This window comes from Anabrus simplex, chromosome 1 (assembly GCF_040414725.1).
Source record: "Anabrus simplex isolate iqAnaSimp1 chromosome 1, ASM4041472v1, whole genome shotgun sequence".
Classification (NCBI taxonomy): domain Eukaryota; kingdom Metazoa; phylum Arthropoda; class Insecta; order Orthoptera; family Tettigoniidae; genus Anabrus; species Anabrus simplex.
This window is the reverse complement of record NC_090265.1, coordinates 151,013,036-151,032,537: the sequence shown is the minus strand read 5'-3', so window position 1 is coordinate 151,032,537 and position 19,502 is coordinate 151,013,036. Positions and strand designations below refer to the sequence as shown.

Below are 19,502 nucleotides of genomic sequence, written 5' to 3'. Positions count from 1 at the left end.
CCAGGGATACAAGTACGGTTTAAATAACAATGGCAATTTTATTGTTGCACCTTTATTGAACTGAGACATTGACGTATGAATAGCATTTAATGAGAATACGCTAAATATTGTATACCATGTGTTCATTTTTCTAATACAATACGTCAAAATAATCTTTAAATAACATTCCTGTTTGGATCAAACATTATCATATGCTGGAAGTATCCAATTTTTCCATCCGAAGTACAATTTGATTACATTTCTGAAAATACATTCTGGTAAGTTTAATACTACTACTACTCTTGCTACTACTACTATTAATAATAATAATTTTAACGTAGAAATGGGTATAATGTATCACTCAACTATTGCCCTGAAATGCTATAAATTCAAATTTATTTGTGGCTTGTCACAAACTGCATACAGAGAGAAAGTGGAATTTGAGAGAAACGATGAAGATATTCGAACTCTCAACTTCTAGGATTTATACTCGCAGATGTACATGAGCTTCCAAGAGCATGGAGCGTCCCAGTAGATGGCGCTGGAATCACTCACGAGGCAGTTCTCCTGAGCTCCTCCACTAGGCTGGTTATTACCCCAGCGAACATAGCCGGATTTTGAAAGTGGCGAACCTGTACAATTTAAAATAACATAAGTGAGGATGTCACTGTAAACACTATACTGTATATTATTGGTGGATGCTTAGTTGTAGGGGGCAGAGGGAATAGATTTAGTTTCAAAAATAAAGGGTATCCGTAGGTGATGCATTTCATACGAAAAGCTTAAAACAGCTCTATTCTTGTACTATGTTATATGACTGGATAGTCTTACCCTATACAACGTCGTTATGACTCGACTTCGTCCAACATCATCTAGTCGCCGATTACATGTTATATTACTTTTGCCTAAGCTATATGGTCGAACACGTTCCATGACTGGCAAAAAATCAAACTGTAGCATTAAAATCATCTCATATGAGAGCTACATAAATTTCAGGAAACTCAATCGTCAAAACTTACCAGTGTTTCGCCCCGGTGCGGCATGGGCTCATCAGTAGGATACCGCACCTTCATAAGACACTGGCCGGCTAGCAACGCCGGTAGTGACACTACTACTGAAATGTTTTCATTCCTCCCCTGACGGGGGAGGCGGGCCCCTTAGACGGTGACGCCGTCTCTCAGGCCGGGAGATTTGTTACGGTGAAGGAGATGCTCGGAGAAGGTGAGGGGGTTGGCGGCCGTGGCCTATACCCGGAACTCTCCCGACATTCGCTTTAGTGGAGGAGAATGGAAAACCACGGAAAACCATTCTCAGGACAGCAGACGGTTGGGGCAGCCATGAGGGCCAGCTCTGTCCGTCTCCCGAATGCAAAGGCGTAGAACCAGCCGTGGCTACCCCTCATCTGCTCGGTTGGCCGGTCAGAGTGCAGAGCTATTGGACCACGGACCAGCCGTGACCACTCATGGGCCAAGACCCACTCTGCATCTACCAACCCGACACTACTACTGCTACTGATTCTAAAAACGTTTTCATTCCTCCCCTGACGGGGGAGGCGGGACCCTTAGATGGTGACGCCGTCTCTCAGGCCGGGAGATTTGTTACGGTGAAGGAGATGCTCGGAGAATGTGAGGGGGTTGGCGGCCGTGGCTTATACTAGGAACTGTCCCGACATTCGCCTTAGTGCAGGAGAACGGAAAACCATTCTCTGGACAGCCGACGGTTGGGGCCAGCCATGAGGGCCAGCTCTTCCCGTCTCCCGAATGCAGAGGCGTAGAGCCACGGTAGAACCGTGGCCACCCCTCCTCTGCTCGGTTGGCCGGTCAGAGTACAGAGCTATTGGACCACGGACCAGGCGTGGCCACTTATAGGCCGAGACCCACTCTGCATCTACCGACCCCCGACACTACTGCAAGCTATCCTGTAATAAGCAGTGCCGACGTACTAGGGGAGAACAAAATGTCCTCTTGCTGTATATGGCCTCCCGGGCTAGCATGACCAAAAATATGGCTTCCGATTGAGATAGCAAAATATACATTTTTGGTTATACGAGAGTTGTTCAAGTTGAATATAGAGAAAGCTGGTTAAACTATAAATAGCTGACGATGCAGCCAAGCGGTGGCAGCTCTGCATGCTTTAGCGTTGGTAATAACAATTCAGAACGTGATGAGTCTGCGACAAGCGACCGCTAAATGGAGGAGAAAGCTGATTGTGGTGAAGTAGATGGCGTGTTTACTGTCTTAAGGCTAGTCCACACCAAAGTTAATAAACAATGTTAACGAAAACATTTCTGAAGATGTTAATAAACTTTTGTAAACAAACTTCTTTAACTTTGTGTCCAAACCAAAATATCTGTTTGTGAGGTTACAATGGATAGGGTCAGGAAGAAGAAAATACTTACAGCTGCATCTTTCATTATTTTAATGAGTGCAATTAGAGAAAAGCGCAGACGCAAAGTGTGGCAAAGAATATTGGAAAAGCGTTCAGAATTAAGTTTGGAGAGGACACTTATGTCAGAACTTTTAATTCATGATGCAGCAGGCTTTCAGAATTTTCTGAGAATGTCTCCACATGACTTTCAGTTCTTGTTGACAGTAATTGGGCCTGAAATTGCAAGAAATCATACAAATTATCGGAATGCCATCTCCATTAATGATAGGCTTGGTATAACTTTAAGATTCCTAGCAACTGGTGACTCCTACACTTCACTTATGTATTTGTCTAGAGTATCAAAACAAGCAATTTCAGTTCTTGTGCCTGAGGTGTGTGAAGCTTTATACAAAAATCTCAAGGAATTGGTAAAGGTAAGAAACAAAGATAATATATATGTAATCTATTTAGGCTAGTATTATTCGATTATACACAATCCACAATCCATTTTAAAAATAAGTTTCATTCACCATATATATTCAAATTACATTAAAACATTCCTAAAAATTACAATACAAAAATAAAACTACGGTACCTTAGAACATATCTAGAAGAATACAAAATTAAGAAAACATTAAAACTTACATTACACCCGTACATACACTTCCAAACTCGTACTCTCAATCCCACACTTGCCCCCACTCACTCACTCACTCACTCACTCACCCACTAACACTCACCCACACTCGGAGTCCCACTCAACCCCACCCTATACTACACCAAGACGTGTAACATTTCAAATTGATGATGCACAAGTGGACTTCGACCCTGACGATACCTCACAACAAATTCAACCCAAAAGAAAAAAGGAAAAGGACTGGTAAAAGCACTGATGATATAAAATCAGATGCTTACAGTGCATTTCAGCAAGTGGCACAAGCACCAGTGACACCAGAGGATGATTTTGACGTGTTATAACATGTTACTACATGTGTGTTTGATGTGAAATGTTACATGTTATGGTACAGGATTACAATGCAAAATTTTTAAAAAATACAACATAACAAGAATAGAAATACATTAAAACATAGCAGAATATAGAATTAGAATATAGCATAAAAATACTTCACATTATGCACATTATGAAGTTTATTCGCTTGGAATTTCTAAAACTATAGCTTCACCACCTTCATTAGGAAATTGTTCCATTGACGCTTTAAATATTATATTATGCATTTCAAACTTCACTCTTGCCAGAAGATGAGGATTGTTTTTAAATTGGCGCAGTTCATTGCCAATGAAACGTCCATAAACATCAAATTCATCCTCTGGTGTCACTGGCGCTTGTGTCACTTGCTGAAATGCACTGTATGCCTCCGCTATGATATCATCTGTGCTTTTACCAGTTCTTTTCCTTTTTCTTTTGGGTTGAATTTCTTGTGAGGAGGTACTGCTTCCTTGAGTACTCCCCTCCATTTCCATCAGTAGAGGAAACTGACTTTCAGTGTTCACATCGTCAGGGTCGAAGTCCACTTGTGTATCATCAATCTGAAATGTTACAAGTTTTGTTATAATAAATGTTGAAACATGATTGGTTCTTGACATTTTCATAGGCATACTATTTTCTTTTGTCTTAAATTAAATTATTAAAAGGGCACTCAACCATAATTTTTGAGTGTAAGTTAAGGTACTATGAAACCTTTATTTCTTTGCTCATTTCAGATTCCACAAGTTGACACAGACTGGTTAAGAATAGAGAGAGGATTTTCTGGAGTATGGAATTTCAGTCACTGTATTGGGGCAATAGATGGTAAACATGTGGTACTACAATCCCCTCCAAATAGTGGTAGCCACTATTACAACTACAAAGGCACCCACAGCATAGTCCTTTTGGCTGCAGTGGATGCAAATTATATGTTTACCTATTTTGATGTGGGATCTAATGGAAGACTATCAGATGGTGGAGTGTATGTGAATTCTAGTCTATATCCAGCAATTACGAATGACCTATTAGATATTCCAAAACCCTGCCCACTTCCTGGGAGAGAGACTGATACTCCATATGTATTTGTAGCCGATGAAGCATTCCCATTGTGCACGAATATCATGAAACCATTCCATGGTAGTTTTGAAAGGGGATCACCTGAAAGGATCTACAACTATCGGCTTAGCAGGGCTCGGCGGGTGGTTGAAAATGTGTTTGGAATAATGACAGCAAAATTCAGAGTATTCAGAAAACCACTAATGCTTGTTCCAGCTAAAGCTAGAATTATTGTGACTGCATGTATTGTACTTCACAACTTTTTGCGTAGAAATAAAGCTGCAAGAAATACATACATTCCTCCAGGTTCATTTGATAGTGAAGATACTGAAAATGGGACAGTCACTCCAGGTTTATGGAGACTGGATGAATTTGAACTGCAACCTATACAGGAAGGACAAGGCAGGCCAGCACAAGATGCTAAGAAAGTGCGCCTTGAATTTACAAATTACTTTTTGAGTGAGGAAGGAAGTGTGCCATGGCAAGATCAATGTGCATAAATCTGTTTTGATTAGTGCAATGGGATTGTTATTCTTCTATGGTATATTTGTTTACATAGCTCATTAGTATAAGAATGTAATCACAATACTGTTCTTATGATACATCAATTTTTATTTGACTCTTACATGCTAATAGAAAAATAAGTATGCTACTATTACTACGTTGTTAACTCTTTTCAAACCAAGGGGTCACCTGCATATTGAGTTCCCTGACAGTAATGCACATTATTTATGTATGGATAATCTCAATGTTAAGAATTATATATGTGTAAAGTAATAAATAGCCTACATGTTTACTTACCTCTACCTGTAAATTGCTTATTGTTGTCTCGCTATCTTCTTCCCTTACCATAAACGCTAGCATGCTCTTATATGCAAACCATTTTAATGTGTAAACACAATCCGGACTGCTCCCACTTTTTTTACTTTTCTTGACTTTCAAAAATTCTCTGTGTAACTGACCTCTGTCCTTTCGAACATTCCTGTCCTTGTGGTTTGGAAGCCGACTGTCCCACAAAACAGGATAATTCTGGTAGGATTCAATGAGCGCCAAGACCTTTTCATTTGACCACTCCATTTCAACAAAATAAAATTGTCATATACTTCCTGGTATTTCGTAATTCCGCGCAATATACGAGTTGCTTGCGGTTCGATAGTCGATTTCGAGAAACAAAAACGTATCGTATTGCGCGCTACGAGTTTGCGTGTTCCAATTACGTCTTTGCTCATGTGCGAACCGAAATGTTAACGAAAACACGAAAAGTTAATGAAAAGTTTCATTCACAAAAGTTAAAGAAATTTTGTTTATCAACATGCTCGAAAAGTTAATGAACACGCTATTTTGTTTATTAACAGACAGAAATGTTCATTAACATTGTTCATTAACAATGTTTATTAACAAAGTTAACGAAAATATCTTGGTGTGGACGTACCTTTAAGAGGAGGCAAACAGGGCAAATATCCTCTATTAATACTAATGAAAGGGAAAAAATAAAAATATCGGTGAGAGAAAGGAAAGGACTCCCTAGGCCTTGTAAACCTGTTACCGTCGGGGTGGAAGGTAAAGGCTTCCACCATTCGTAACCTCGGCACTTGGTGGGGTAGAGTGGTTAGCTCTACGCCCGGCCGCCTTTGCCCCCAGGAATTGGCCTGGTACTCATTTTTGGTGTAGGCTGAGTGAACATCAGGGCCATATGCACCTCCGGAAGTGGATATCTCGTTTCTAAAATTTTACGATTTCTTGACGGCGATTGGAACCCACGTTCTTCCGGGCGAACCGAGAACGCGTTTACCGCCTCGGCCAGGCAGCCCCTAAGAGAGGTCGGATAGGAAGTGAGGAGACCAGCACAAGTAAGTGGAAGCAATACGAGACTCAGCTAAGAGGACTGTGGTCGCCAACTCACACTCCCAATTTGAGAGCCCCTGGTTCCCTTTTAGTCGCGTCTTACGACAGGCTGTGGATACCGTGGATGTTATTCTATGGCTCCCACCCATAGAGGGTTAACTGAAGTCAACATGCCTCCAACGCAACAATGGACAGTCAGAGCTGTTTTCTCTCGGGTCTTACGAATTGTGAATCACCCGTCATGTCTTTGGTCCGTTGAACAAAGCGAACAAGCGGCTCCTGATACTGTGGAAGAGTGGCTCAACCAGCGACTAGGGTTCAAGGGTATAGAGAGATTTGTATAACGTTGGGACAGGAACTTGAACGTTGGGGAAGACTGTCTTTAGGCTCTACCAACGTAAGATCAGTATGCTGTTTTTTTTTTAATACAGCACAGTATATGTTGTCCAGTACATGCAGTGTCGTTTCTAAAATCCAGCCCATGTTTCTTTTGAACAACTCTTATATTCTCTTAATCCCATGAGGCTTTGTAAGTTTTATAATCCTCTGATTTCACCATCGAACTGTTCGCATTTTTCATCCGGATTATAAATAGCTGGATCAATAAGGCCTACTGTATCAGTGTTATAAGCACGTTTATGTCTTTACTTTAATTTTAAGGAACATTGTTCCGATTATGGTTCAAAGTCTAGAATTTTTTTTTGGCATCATCTGATAGCCTACGCTGATTCCAACTCCCCACATATGAAAAATTGATTTATTTCCTGAATAATACCGTATATAATCGCACACTGCATCCTATGCTGCCCTGTCCCGGACCACAAAATGTCAACTGCTTCAATAATATACGTTTCCAGTTTATAGTTTTTCTTCTCAAAAAGCCGGGCTGAGTGGTTCGGACGGTTGAGGCTCTGGCCTTCTGACCCCAACTTGGCAGGTTCGATCCTGGCTCAGTCCGATGGTATTTGGAGGTGCTCAAATACGTCAGCCTCTTGTCGGTAGATTTACTGGCACGTAAAAGATCTCCTGAGGGACTAAATTACGGCACCTCGGCGTCTTGGAAAACGGAAATAGTAGTTAGTGGTACATAAAGCAAATAACATTATTATTATTATTACCTTCTCAAAAAGTCAGCCGCCTTGAACATAGGGAACAGATTTTATAGGCAATGGCCCCAAACCTTAAGAAGAGAAGCCATCTGATGGCTTTCGGTGACATTTCCTCCACAGGGGGATTAACATCCCTCCTAAAAGGAGACTACCTGCCCAAAGCCACTGATTTGCTTAGGCAATCAGGCTATTTTTTGCCTCCCACCATGCAGCGTAGAAGCCCTAGCACGCATTAGTGGCGATTGGGAATTAGAAATAGGGGGGCACAAAACTGTATAGACCGAGCTCAATAGCTGCATTCGTTTAAGTGCGGCCAGTATCTAGTAATCGGTAGATAGTGGGTTCGAACCCCACTGTCGGCAGCCCTGAAGATGGTTTTCCGTGGTTTCCCATTTTCACACCAGGAAAATGCTGGGGCTGTACCTTAATTAAGGCCACGGACGATTCCTTCCGACTCCTGGCCCTTTCCTGTCCCATTGTCGCCATAAGACCTATCTGCGTCAGTAAAGCGACTTGTAAAAAAAAAATTTAAAAAAAACCTGTATAGAGAACAAAAGGTTCCCGGTTCCAAGGGATATCGGAGAGGGTGGGGGTGGAATATGAGGTAGTCGTCAAAATTTAAAAAAAAAATAGCTATGAAATTGTAAGCTTTTAATGTCCTCAGAGTGAATTTGGATAGAGAATAAAGGTTGAGTCTACCAGCTTAGTGCGGTAATAATCGTACTATGCAATACAACTTTCACCAGAGGAACAGTAAATATACGTGTAATTCAATTAAACAGAAGTAAGGCGTGATTATACAATTAAAAAGTCATTTAGTGTTTGACTACACAGTTATAAAGTAACAGACATTTGATAGAACTGAACAGACACATTGACTGAGTGAGATTGACAGACTGCCGAATGCGGGTAATCTTGGTAAAATTATACCCCTGATACCCTTCGTCGCAGGACATGCTACACATTGCTCCGCGGGTCTTCACCACTCGCTGTGGTACTGTAGTCTACAAATCAGTTACCTGCGACGAACGATATTTTCTGCGTATTTCCGCTAAGATTTTTTCCTAGTAATTAAAGACAAAGGAAAGAATTAGCTGAAAAAACAACAGGGTTTATACAGATTGCTTTTTTTAATAATTCCCAGTTTCAGGCGGCTAAAATGGAATAAAAAATATATTTTTCTCCGCAAAGTGGGGGTGAGGGCTGGGGAGGGAATGAGTGAGTCCCCGCTACTGCCTGACAGAACGGCGTACTCGATTGCCGTAGCATAATGCGGGAGGAGTATCTCAATAAACACAAATTATCTAAATTCTGCTGTGGAAATAATCACAAAAATCTGAACTCTGGGATAAATAACTTATTCTCATACGCTCATCAGCACCCTGATTACCAGCCCCGAATTGGGTTTTAGGCTTATTTAGCACAACCATGAACAACATCCCAAACTGCAATTCACATATCACATTTCAAAGGCTCATTGGCATCACTCTGGACATCACTATACTGGGACAAGAAGAAATCCCCTAAATTCTCCCACACGTTCAGACACAACACTACACAGTTCGAAATTGGCGAGTGTAACCTCATTTTGACAAAGACCCTACAAGCCTACATGTCTGTCTGTTAGGTCATCAGCCCAGAGGCTGGTTGGATCCTCAAAAAAGCACCACCAAAGGTTATGCGGTTATAAGAAAACACAAAAAACCAATGGCAGCACCAAAATGAGGCGTACTAGGCAAGATGAGGATTCAGGTAGTTTGCCATTGCTTTCCTCACTGGGTCAGAAAGTACTATTGCAGCACGACTGACCCAATGGGCAGCACCTTTCATAAAACTCAGATGCACTAGTCATGCTCTGAATGTCATTACTCGGCACTACTCATACCCCAGCAACTTCCATATTGTCACAGCCATGGATGTTGACTGGGACTTCGGTGGAAGCCACACTTTACTCTGGCCTGTGCCAAGAGATGGATGCAAAAGTACTGTATCCATCAAGAAATGACAGCACAAGCCTACATATACACGACTTAACATTGAGCCTCAGACCTACTTTGAAGTGAACCAAAAAAGATCCGTTAATATTCTTAATCGTACTGATGTCGACGATGTGAAGTCAACACCATCTATTTTTTTTTCTGTAGGACACAATTTTATTCTTTCATTCTTCATCCGTTTACCCTCCAGGGTTAGTTTTTCCGTCGGAATCAGCGAGGGATCCCACCTCTCCCACCCACCTCAAGGACAGTGTCTGAACCGTGAGACTTTGGGTCGGGAATACAACTGGGAAGGAGGACCAGTATATCACCAAGGCGGCCTCACCTCCTGTGATGAACAAGGGCCTTGTGGGGAATAGGAAGAATGGAAGGGATAGAAAAGGAAGAGGGAAGGAATCTGCCGTGGCCTTAAGTTAGGTACCACCCCGGTATTTGCCTGGAGGAGAAGTCGGAAACCACTGAAAAGAACCTCGAAGATGGCTATGTGGGAATCGAACACCCCTCTATTCAGTTGACCTCCCGAGGCTGAGTGGACCCCGTTTCAGCCCTCGTACTACTTTCAAATTTCGTCGCAGGGCCGGAAATCGAACCCGGGCCTCCGAGGGTGGCAGCTAATCAGACTAACCACTTCACCACAGAGGTGGAATTATTATTATTATTATTATTATTATTATTATTATTATTATTATTATTATTATTATTATTATTATTGTACCGGCTGGCACACCTCTACGCCGCACATTTGAATTTTCCGCCTTAAAGTACTCCTCTACAGGAGAAACTGTGAACTTAAAACTGGATCTACTTAAACTTTCGCTCTGAAGATGTCACTGTGTTAATTGCGTTGTGTTTATGTTTACTATTTATCAAGAAGTTTGGACATTGTCTCATAGATGTCTCTACTAAAGAACTATGATCATGCACCCTGGTGCGAAGTGAAGAAACGTTTTTGAAGAAATTTTGGATTCATAAGTTTTCTCTTTACTAAATTTCGTTCTTTCATTTGTGGGTTGGCAATATTAATCTTTTCTTTCCGCCAGTTTTGAAGTTAGCCAATCAATTATTTCTGTAATTAATTTTTGACCAATCGTGTCTTTCTTCTTCGATTTTGTGTGTAACTGTGTTCTGTCACCAATTAACGCCTGTGGGTGTGGTTTAATTATTCATGAAAGGTCTCGAATCTTCCCCGAGGGTATAAAAACTGCTGATTTTCTTGTCTCTCGGCAACTTCATCAACATCTAACTTAGTGTATGAACGTGTAGCAGGAGGCGGGAAGCGCCTCTTTCTTCAGGCAGCAGTTTTCAGTAAGGTAATGGCCACTTAACATCTTTATTTCTTGCCAGCTCAGCAGTTTAACCCGCGGGGAAGGTCCGAAACTTTTACCATGTAACCTATCTCTTAAAAATGTAAATTTCTTCTTGTTTATGTAAAAACCTAATATATCTTTAACTGCAAATCGGGGATAGAGAGTGCTTTAACCTCTCGAGATACCCTTCATTTTGATTTGAGGTGACTACGATTTTCTACTCTTCCTTAATGTGTTAAATTTATTCAGTAAACGAGTCACCTCCATAGTTTGGGAATAGCCCCTGTTTCATCGGCCTAGTGCCTCTTAGGTTTTAGAAGTTTCATGTAGGAGTGCAAATTCACGCCTCCATTCATTTTGCATTTTGGGCCATTAACTTAATCTATTATTTTTCTACTAAGGACCAGTAGGCTGGGTACAAGATACCCCCGTTTCATGTTGTGTAAATTGTGCCTTGATGGCAATTTAGGGTTGAGCCTGGTATTGCCTTTCATAGGCTTGGAAAACTGAGAGCGGGTCAGCTCTTTTAAGTATTGGAAATGTGCCTCTAGGAGGCTTGACATTGCTTGGTGGGAGCAAGTGCTCCATATTATTTGGGGATTTCTTCCCTATGTTAAATATGTGTTTGTGAGCTGAAAGCTCAGGAATTGTAAAACTTGGGGCTTGAAGCCCAGATTGTTAAATTGCCTCTAAATCTTGGCTTTTCCTGGTCTTGCACCTGATTATCGGTTGTTTGTTGAATTATTGTGAATATTGTTAAGTTTTGCTTTTTTCGAAAATATAACCTTTAATGCAATTTTAATTCATATCTCGGCCTTGTAGTTAGACCCATTCACCCCGGCACCTTCTTTCACCTCTGCATTCCACGGGAATCCCCTAATTATTATTATTATTATTATTATTATTATTACCGTGTTTTGGTGGATCAGCAGAGGTGAAAGAAGATGCGGGCTGGAATGGGTCTAACTACAAGTCCGAAAGATAAATTTAAAATTTAAATAAAGGTTATATTTTCAACAGACAACAATATTTAACAACTTTTCACTAGGTGGAATAACAATGAGAATTCAGGTAGAATAATGCTTTTACAAACGAAAACAAGAGTTTCGGGTATTAACAAGTTCTGGGCTTCGTGCCCCAAGTTACAACTCCTGAGCCCTCAGCTCACAACCACAAATTACCAAAGGGTAGAAAACCCCTAATTATATGGACCATTTGCTCCCACCTCGTAATGTCAAGCCTCCTAGAGACACCTTTTAAAATCCCAGAAACAGCTGACCCGATTTCAATCGTCCAAGCCTATTAAAGGCAAGAACAGCTTATTACATTTAACTGCCATCAAAGCACAACTTATAATGGCACAGGGGTACCTCGTACCCAATCTACTGGGCCTTCTCGGGAAGGAAAGCAATAAAGGGGTAAAATTAACGGCCCAAAATACAAGATTGAATGGAGGCGAGTACTTGCACTCCTAAATACACCTTTTAAAACCTAAGAGGCACTAGGCCTATTGCACAGAGGCTAATCCCAATCTATGGAGGTGACTTGTATACAATTTTTTTTTTTGCTACGGGCTTTACGTCGCACCGACACAGATAGGTCTTATGGCGACGATGGGATAGGAAAGGCCTAGGAGTTGGAAGGAAGCGGCCGTGGCCTTAATTAAGGTACAGCCCCAGCATTTGCCTGGTGTGAAAATGGGAAACCACGGAAAACCATCTTCAGGGCTGCCGATAGTGGGATTCGAACCTACTATCTCCCGGATGCAAGTTCACAGCCGCGCGCCTCTACACGCACGGCCAACTCGCCCGGTACAAAATAAATTTAACACATTAAGAAGGAAGAGAAAAACGGTTACGAAAACATAGTCACCTCAAATTCAAAATGAAGGGGAGCTCGAGAGGGTAAAGCACTCTTTATCCCCGAATTACATTTAAAGATATATGAAGTTTTACAAGGTAGGAAAAAAATTACTTGTTTAAAGGTTACATATTAAAGGTTTCGGGCCTGCCCCGCGGGTTAAACTGCTGAGCTAGCAAAGAGGAAAGAAAGATGTTAATCGGCCATTACCTTGTTGAAGAGTTGCTGCCCGAAGGAAGAGGCGCTACCCGCCCCCTGCTATGCTTCCATACACTAAGCAAGATGTTGTTGATGTGGCGAAGAGCCGAGAAAATCAGCAGTTTTTAAACCCTCGTGGAAGCTTCGAGACATTTCATGAATAATTAAGACACACCCACTCAACTTTATTGGCTAGCTAAAAGTTATACATCAACATTGAAGAAGAAAGACGCTATTGGTCAAAAATTAATTAAAGAAATTCGGGATTGGCAGAGTTGAAAACTGGCGGAAAGAAATATTAATATTGCCAACGCAAAAAATGAAAGAACAAAATTTAGTAAAGACAAACTTTCGAATACAAAATTTCTTCAAAAGGTTCCTTCCCTTCGCACCAGGGTGCATGATCATAGTTTTTTAGTAGAGACATCTGTCAGAGAAGGTCCACACTTCTTGTTCAACCAAAAAACAAAAACAAATCGAAATATACACAGTGGCATCTTCTGAGAAACTGTTGGATTAATTCAGTTGTTAAAGTTCAGAGTTTCTCCGGTAGGAAGTAATTTAAAGCGGAAAATTCAAATGTGCGGCGTATAGGTGTACCAACCGGTACAATTATTATTATTATTATTATTATTATTATTATTAAATTGTTACGTAGCATAATCCTATAAACAAATCATTTCCTCGCTATTTCTGGAGATACTGGATTCTCACTGGCAACCCCCAATCACAAAATTTACTTTAAATACCCGGTATTCCGTATGCGTCTACTACATGAAAACGTAGCTTTATTACACTACAACCGCGATATCAAGGTAGTCACTTGAACATGTTAATTAACGATATTTATTTTTCACCAAAACATACATATAAAGGATAATTCTTCATAGACCTTATACGGATCATCAGGTCATCATGACCAATCAGCTAGTTACCTAATGGATATTTAGACAGTCATCACAACTGCTGAGACGTTCATGATTTCAAGTCTTGCTGATTGATGTGACAGAACTCAAATAAACACACAATGTTCAAACGTCGCACTGGTTAAAACTACCGCTCGATATCTTACATAACACAGAGTCACTATATGAAGAGGGACAAGCGAACTCATTAACGGGCAAAACAGACCGACGTTGGTCACAAGTACAATAACTTTCTCGCTCCGCAACTTGACTACCTACACGTTGTGAGACAAAGCAGCGTCTCTGCTTGGCAAGCGGTCCTCTGCCCTGACCATTAATAACTGAAAAAGATTTCCCAAGTGGAGTAGCTCGCTTTCTTTGAAGGCATGGAGATTGGCACATTATTTTATATTCTGACGAGTTAATACAGTATATTTTACACAAGTTATTATGGTAGTAATACCATAGCTGCAGTCACTTAAGTGAGGCCAGTATCCAGTATTCGGGAGATAGTAGGTTCGAGCCCACTGTCGGCAGCCCTGAAAATTGTTTTCCGTGGTTTCCCATTTTCACATCAGGCAAATGCTGGTGCTGTAATTAAGGCCACGGCCGCTTCATTCACACTCCGAGCCCTTTCCTGTCCCATCGTCGCCACAAGACCTATACCGTATGTGTCGGCGCGACGTAAAAAAAATAAATAAAAAAAATACAGAGAGTTTGGATAAGCGTTCACTGGCTTTGCCAACAACAATCCTGTCGTACCGACCGAACGGCTGAATATAAATATATATTTACTAAGTACTTTCTAGAGTCTAGTAGCCGTAATCTGAACACGCATTTGGCATAGAGATGCCTCAAAATACTGACGAAGAACGAACATCGCGTCCTATGTTCTTGTTCTTAAATGGTAAAACCAACATACGGTACGCCATATTTACGGTGTGCTTTATCAATGATGGTACGTTTTTTTTTTTCTTTTCCTAGGGATCTCACAACTTCAAATGATGCTTACGCAACTCACTAAGTCAAGGTGACGTTATACACACAAAGTAACGCCGAGCACTCAATTATTAGGGAGCCAATGACCTTCGATGTTAGGCCCCTTAAAACAACAAGCAGTCAAGCATTCAATTATTAAAGTACATTTCTCCCTTGGCGTCATGAGGACTTCGTCTCGCCCGCACAATTATTATCTGCGTCTGACGTGGAGTAGCGGCAGCTTGTAACGACGGCAGTTTGTAACGACGGCACGAGTAACACCATGAGTAAAAGCATTAATTCTGATAGTGCGAGCTCTCTGAAACAGTAATTGCGTGTTCTTCTTCTTATTCTCCTTTATCTGTTTACCTCCAGGATCGGTTTTTCCCTCGGATTCAGCGAGGGATTCCACCTCTACCGCCTCAAGGGCATTGTCCTGGAACTTCAGACCCTGTGTCAGGGATACAACTGGGGAGGATGGCCAGTACCTAACCCAGGTGGCCTCACCTGCTATGCTGAACAGGGGTCTTGCGGGGAGATGGGATGATTGAAAGGGGTAGACAAGGCAGAGGGAAGGCAGTAAGTTACGTACCATCCCGGCATTTGCCTGGGGGAGAAGTGGGAAACAGCGGAAAACCACTTCCAGGATGGCTGAGGTGAGAATCGAACACACCTCTACTCAGTTGACCTCCCGAAGCTGAGTGGACCCCGTTCCAACCCTCGTACCACTTTTTAAATTTCGTGGCAGAGCCGGGAATCGAACCCGAGCATCCGGGGGTGGCAGCTAATCACACTAACCACTACACCACAGAGGTGGACGTAACTGCGTGTTCATTATACAGTATTTACGGCAAATGCGTAACTGAAGCACAATTGCACTACAACCTTTAAACTTCACATCAGCACCTCAGTTCGCAAGAATAAATATTCAAGAATTATTTAGCAAGAATCAATAATGAAGAATCACAATAGAGAAGTCCTCCTCGTGAACGCGCAAGATTTCCTTCTGAAGACGCGGAGCAAAGTTCTTTACGAAACGTAAGGAATTTCACCTTGGTTTCTGAAATGGCAAAAACCAGAAGCTTATTATCATTTCCGCAGATACAGTGGTGGAAATATTTATTGCATCACCATGAATTACTTTGTATTTTTGTCTTTTACAGCTGTTTGCTTAAGTTTATTCCAGTCCCATTGTTGTTAAACTTTGTTGACATATTCTTACCTTGATATTTCGACATCTTCTCATATTCTTTTCCAACAATATACAACTCTTTGTTGTTTTTGTTTGTTTTTACAATGAAGCCAGAGTTTATATAGTCAGTTTGAGTTGAGACTTTGCAACGAGAAAATGGGTAGGTCTGTTGAATTAACGCCAGAAATGAAAGGTGCTGTATTTCCTTATTTGTCTGTCGGTCTCGGCACCAGAGAGATAGCCAAACTACTATTTCGAGGTTACTGAAAAATACAGGGAGAAAGGAAATGTTGATCATGAGAAAGGAAGAGGTCGGATAAGGGCTTCTATTGCCAATCAGGACAGGGTATTGAAAAGGCTTTCGCTCAAGGATCATCGCCTGTCATAAACTGAACTGAAGCGAGACTTGGAAGACATGTGCGACATCTTAGTAAGTTAACGTAATAAATTTCATTTTTGTCAGCACTGAACTGAGAATTTCAATAAATAAACTTTTAATGTCCACCTATTCAATACAATAATAATGTTTTTTGTTTATAGATGTAATTACGACATTATTTATATATATATTGTGCCATTTCACTGTGTATAAAGGTTTATCCGGACATAGAGCGTCAACGTGTGCTTGAATGATAAGGAAATGATACTCCCGTCAGATAAAAGACGGGAAGAAATTACAGTAGGCGGTGAGAATAGATGACATCGATATATTGTTAAAATATGCTGATTGAAAGAAAAAAATTCGTTGAGGAATACACAGGACGTTTGGAGGAAGACTGATTGAGAAGAGGAAAATAGATAAGAGTTGGATATAAGTAATAACAAACGTCTTCACAAGCAATAGAAGTCACCGGCGAGATCGAATTTGTAACATCTCTTAATATAAAGCTACACAATTTAATTTGCAGAGTACCGTAGTACTACATCAAGGGAGACCAGCAAGAACTTGTATACGACGGAAGGAATTCAATATTAAGAAGTCGCAGTAGAATAATAATTGTAGTGCAAGAAATAGAAATAATTATATTGCGGTTTAATTGAAGCTTTAACAGACGTAGAGAAAGATTCTAAAATATCATAAGCCACATAAGAAGCAACAATCAGACTAATAAGTAGCTCATAGTAGGCTTTTTCCCAGCAGATGACGAAATTGAGCATGTTGATCGGTTTTTCCATGTTCACCACGCAAGAAACCGGCTACGCCATGTGCTAGACGTACAGAGCCAGAGGCTACCTAGATAATGGTATCACGATCGACAAGTCCAGCCCATGAGAGCCGGAGACGAGCGAAGACCATCCCAAACGTTCCCGACAGGCTAATGTGATACCGTGAACCCGGAGACCACATGTCCTAATCATCTGGACATGTGACAGCAGTAACGAGAGCGGGAGGAAAAGATAAGTCTTGTCATTCTTTTAGTAAATAGTTTAGATATTCGTTATTTGGAAAGTGCCATTTATATTTGCATTCTTTACTCGAAAGTGCTATTTTAAGTGTCCTATAAGAGTGATGTTACGTGAATGGTTATCTGAATTCACAGTATCAGAGGTTAGTAGATAATCCTCTAACATGCAAGGCAAATCCATTCATGTAGGAAGTGATTATCCAGTGATAACTTATTTTCTTTTTGCGTTCGTAATGTTGCCCTTGGTGAAGGAAAGGAGGTTAGTTCATGTAAATGCGATATTAAGCCATATTGTGTTTGACATTGGGTCTATGATAATGCATGTACAATCAACCTGAGGTATGATGTGATCATGGAAAGGTTGTTACAACATCGTAGCAAGACATAACGAGATAATTTATGGAATTCGAAGAAAGTTTGAGAATAAAATAGGACATTTGATGGATAAATAACGGCGAGGATGTAATGTGCGTCAAGTTAAGGTGAAATGTGATGTTGTTACAGTATTAAGATGAAACATGAGGCGTGTTACATGAAATAAATGAATTGTATAGGAAGAATAGTAATATGGTAGGAGTAATCATGATGACGATGATCATTATTACATCGCAGATGAAGAGAGAGATAGTTTCTAGAAATGAAATGAGGTCAATTCATGCTATTCGAGATAAATAATAATATAATTGGTTCTCAAACATATGTTCATCTTTCAGGAAGCTTTATACAATGTCAATTACAATCCAAATATCGTATCTAAGCAACTACTTATATGATCATCGAAAATGATTCCACACATAGATGATATTAGGAATGCAACTTACGTCTGTAGAATTTCGTATCCATAGGTTTTTTACTATGGTAAACTAAGCTCAGAAGTTTATTTACTTACATCATATGATATCACTGGTAACATTCATAATTAAAGGTTTATGATAACAGAGTCTTCTCACAAACCCGATTGCCTAATATTTAATTGAATTAGTTTAGATACTTGTTAGATATGAGTAATAATTTGAATATTCTTTATATATATTGTGCCATTTCACTGTGTACAAAGGTTTATCCGGAGCAAAAATGGCGGCTATGTCGCACGAACGCCAGACATAGAACGTCAACGTGTTCTTGAATGATAAGAAAATGATACTCCCGTCAGGTAAAAGAAGGGAAGAAATTACAGAAGGCGGGGAGAATAGATGACATCGATTGAAAGAAAAAGACTCGTTGAGGAATACACAGGCCTTTTGGAGGAAGACTGATTGAGAAGAGGAAAATAGGTAAGAGTTGGATATAAGTAATAACATACGTCTTCACAAGCAATAGAAGTCATCGGCGAGATCGAATTACTTACATCGCAAATGAGAGATAGATAGTTTCTAGAAATGAAATGAGGTCAATTGATTCTATTCGAGATAAATAATAATATAATTGGTTCTCAAACATATGTTTATCTTTCAGGAAACTTTATACAATGTCAATTACAATAAAAATATCGTATCTAACTTGGCAACTACTTATATGAACTGGCACTTAAGGGTATATATATTTCTTTTGAAATTAGTATTTCTTTAACGAGCAACTTAATTAATAATTATAATAATATTTTTATTATTTATGTTAAATAGAAGAATGACGTAGAGAGTTATCTTTTCCTGAATGCCTACAAGATTATCCAAAACTCAGGAAAGTTAGACAGGTGAAATGCTTGGGACACTTGGAAAGAATGTTTTCTCTGATAATTGATATCCCTGATAATTGAATGTGATAATTACTAGCAAAAATGAGTTTACCATACCGCGAATTAAGTTGGGAAATGATTAATTAAATCGAGTGAAAGTTTGTAGGAACAGATTATGTAATATTGGAAGAATGTTGTAAACGTGATCCTTTTAAAAGAATGTAAATATCTTGCGTCATATATTTTAAACTACTCCCAATCAAAGGTGTAATGTTTGAGTTCTCTTTCTTGTTAATTACTTGGAGGCCTCCAAATTTAAAATACTATGAAAGCATTTGATGAGATGCGACATTGGTGAATTATTGTTCATTACTTTAATGGTATTTCAACGCACTTAAAGTTGTTTTTCAAGATTTCATTCATTCTTTTTTAATAAATGGCATTGTTTAAAACTGATAATTCTTTCAATGACTTACTAGATTATGGACTTAGTTTGTAAGTAGACATAGATTAAGAATTGTGCTACTTTATTTGGATACGAACCGATTTCGCGATTTGGAGACGTCCGTTTGCGTAGGTTTGTTCATCCGATGGTTTACCACAACGGTGTTTTCTCTAGTTTCGCGACTCATAGCCCAGAATT

The 19,502-nt window shown here is 40.1% G+C and overlaps 1 protein-coding gene across 1 annotated transcript in view; it reads right to left on the bottom strand.

The window, feature by feature from the left end:
• Positions 1–358: 358 nt before the first annotated feature.
• Positions 359–19,502, bottom strand: part of LOC136863155 (hemolymph lipopolysaccharide-binding protein) — a 63,305-nt gene continuing 44,161 nt past the window's right edge. Inside the window, exon 4 of the mRNA XM_067139505.2 lies at positions 359–611. Coding sequence (XP_066995606.2) covers positions 457–611 — 155 coding nt within the window. The 3' untranslated portion in view covers positions 359–456. The remainder of the gene's footprint in view (positions 612–19,502) is intronic.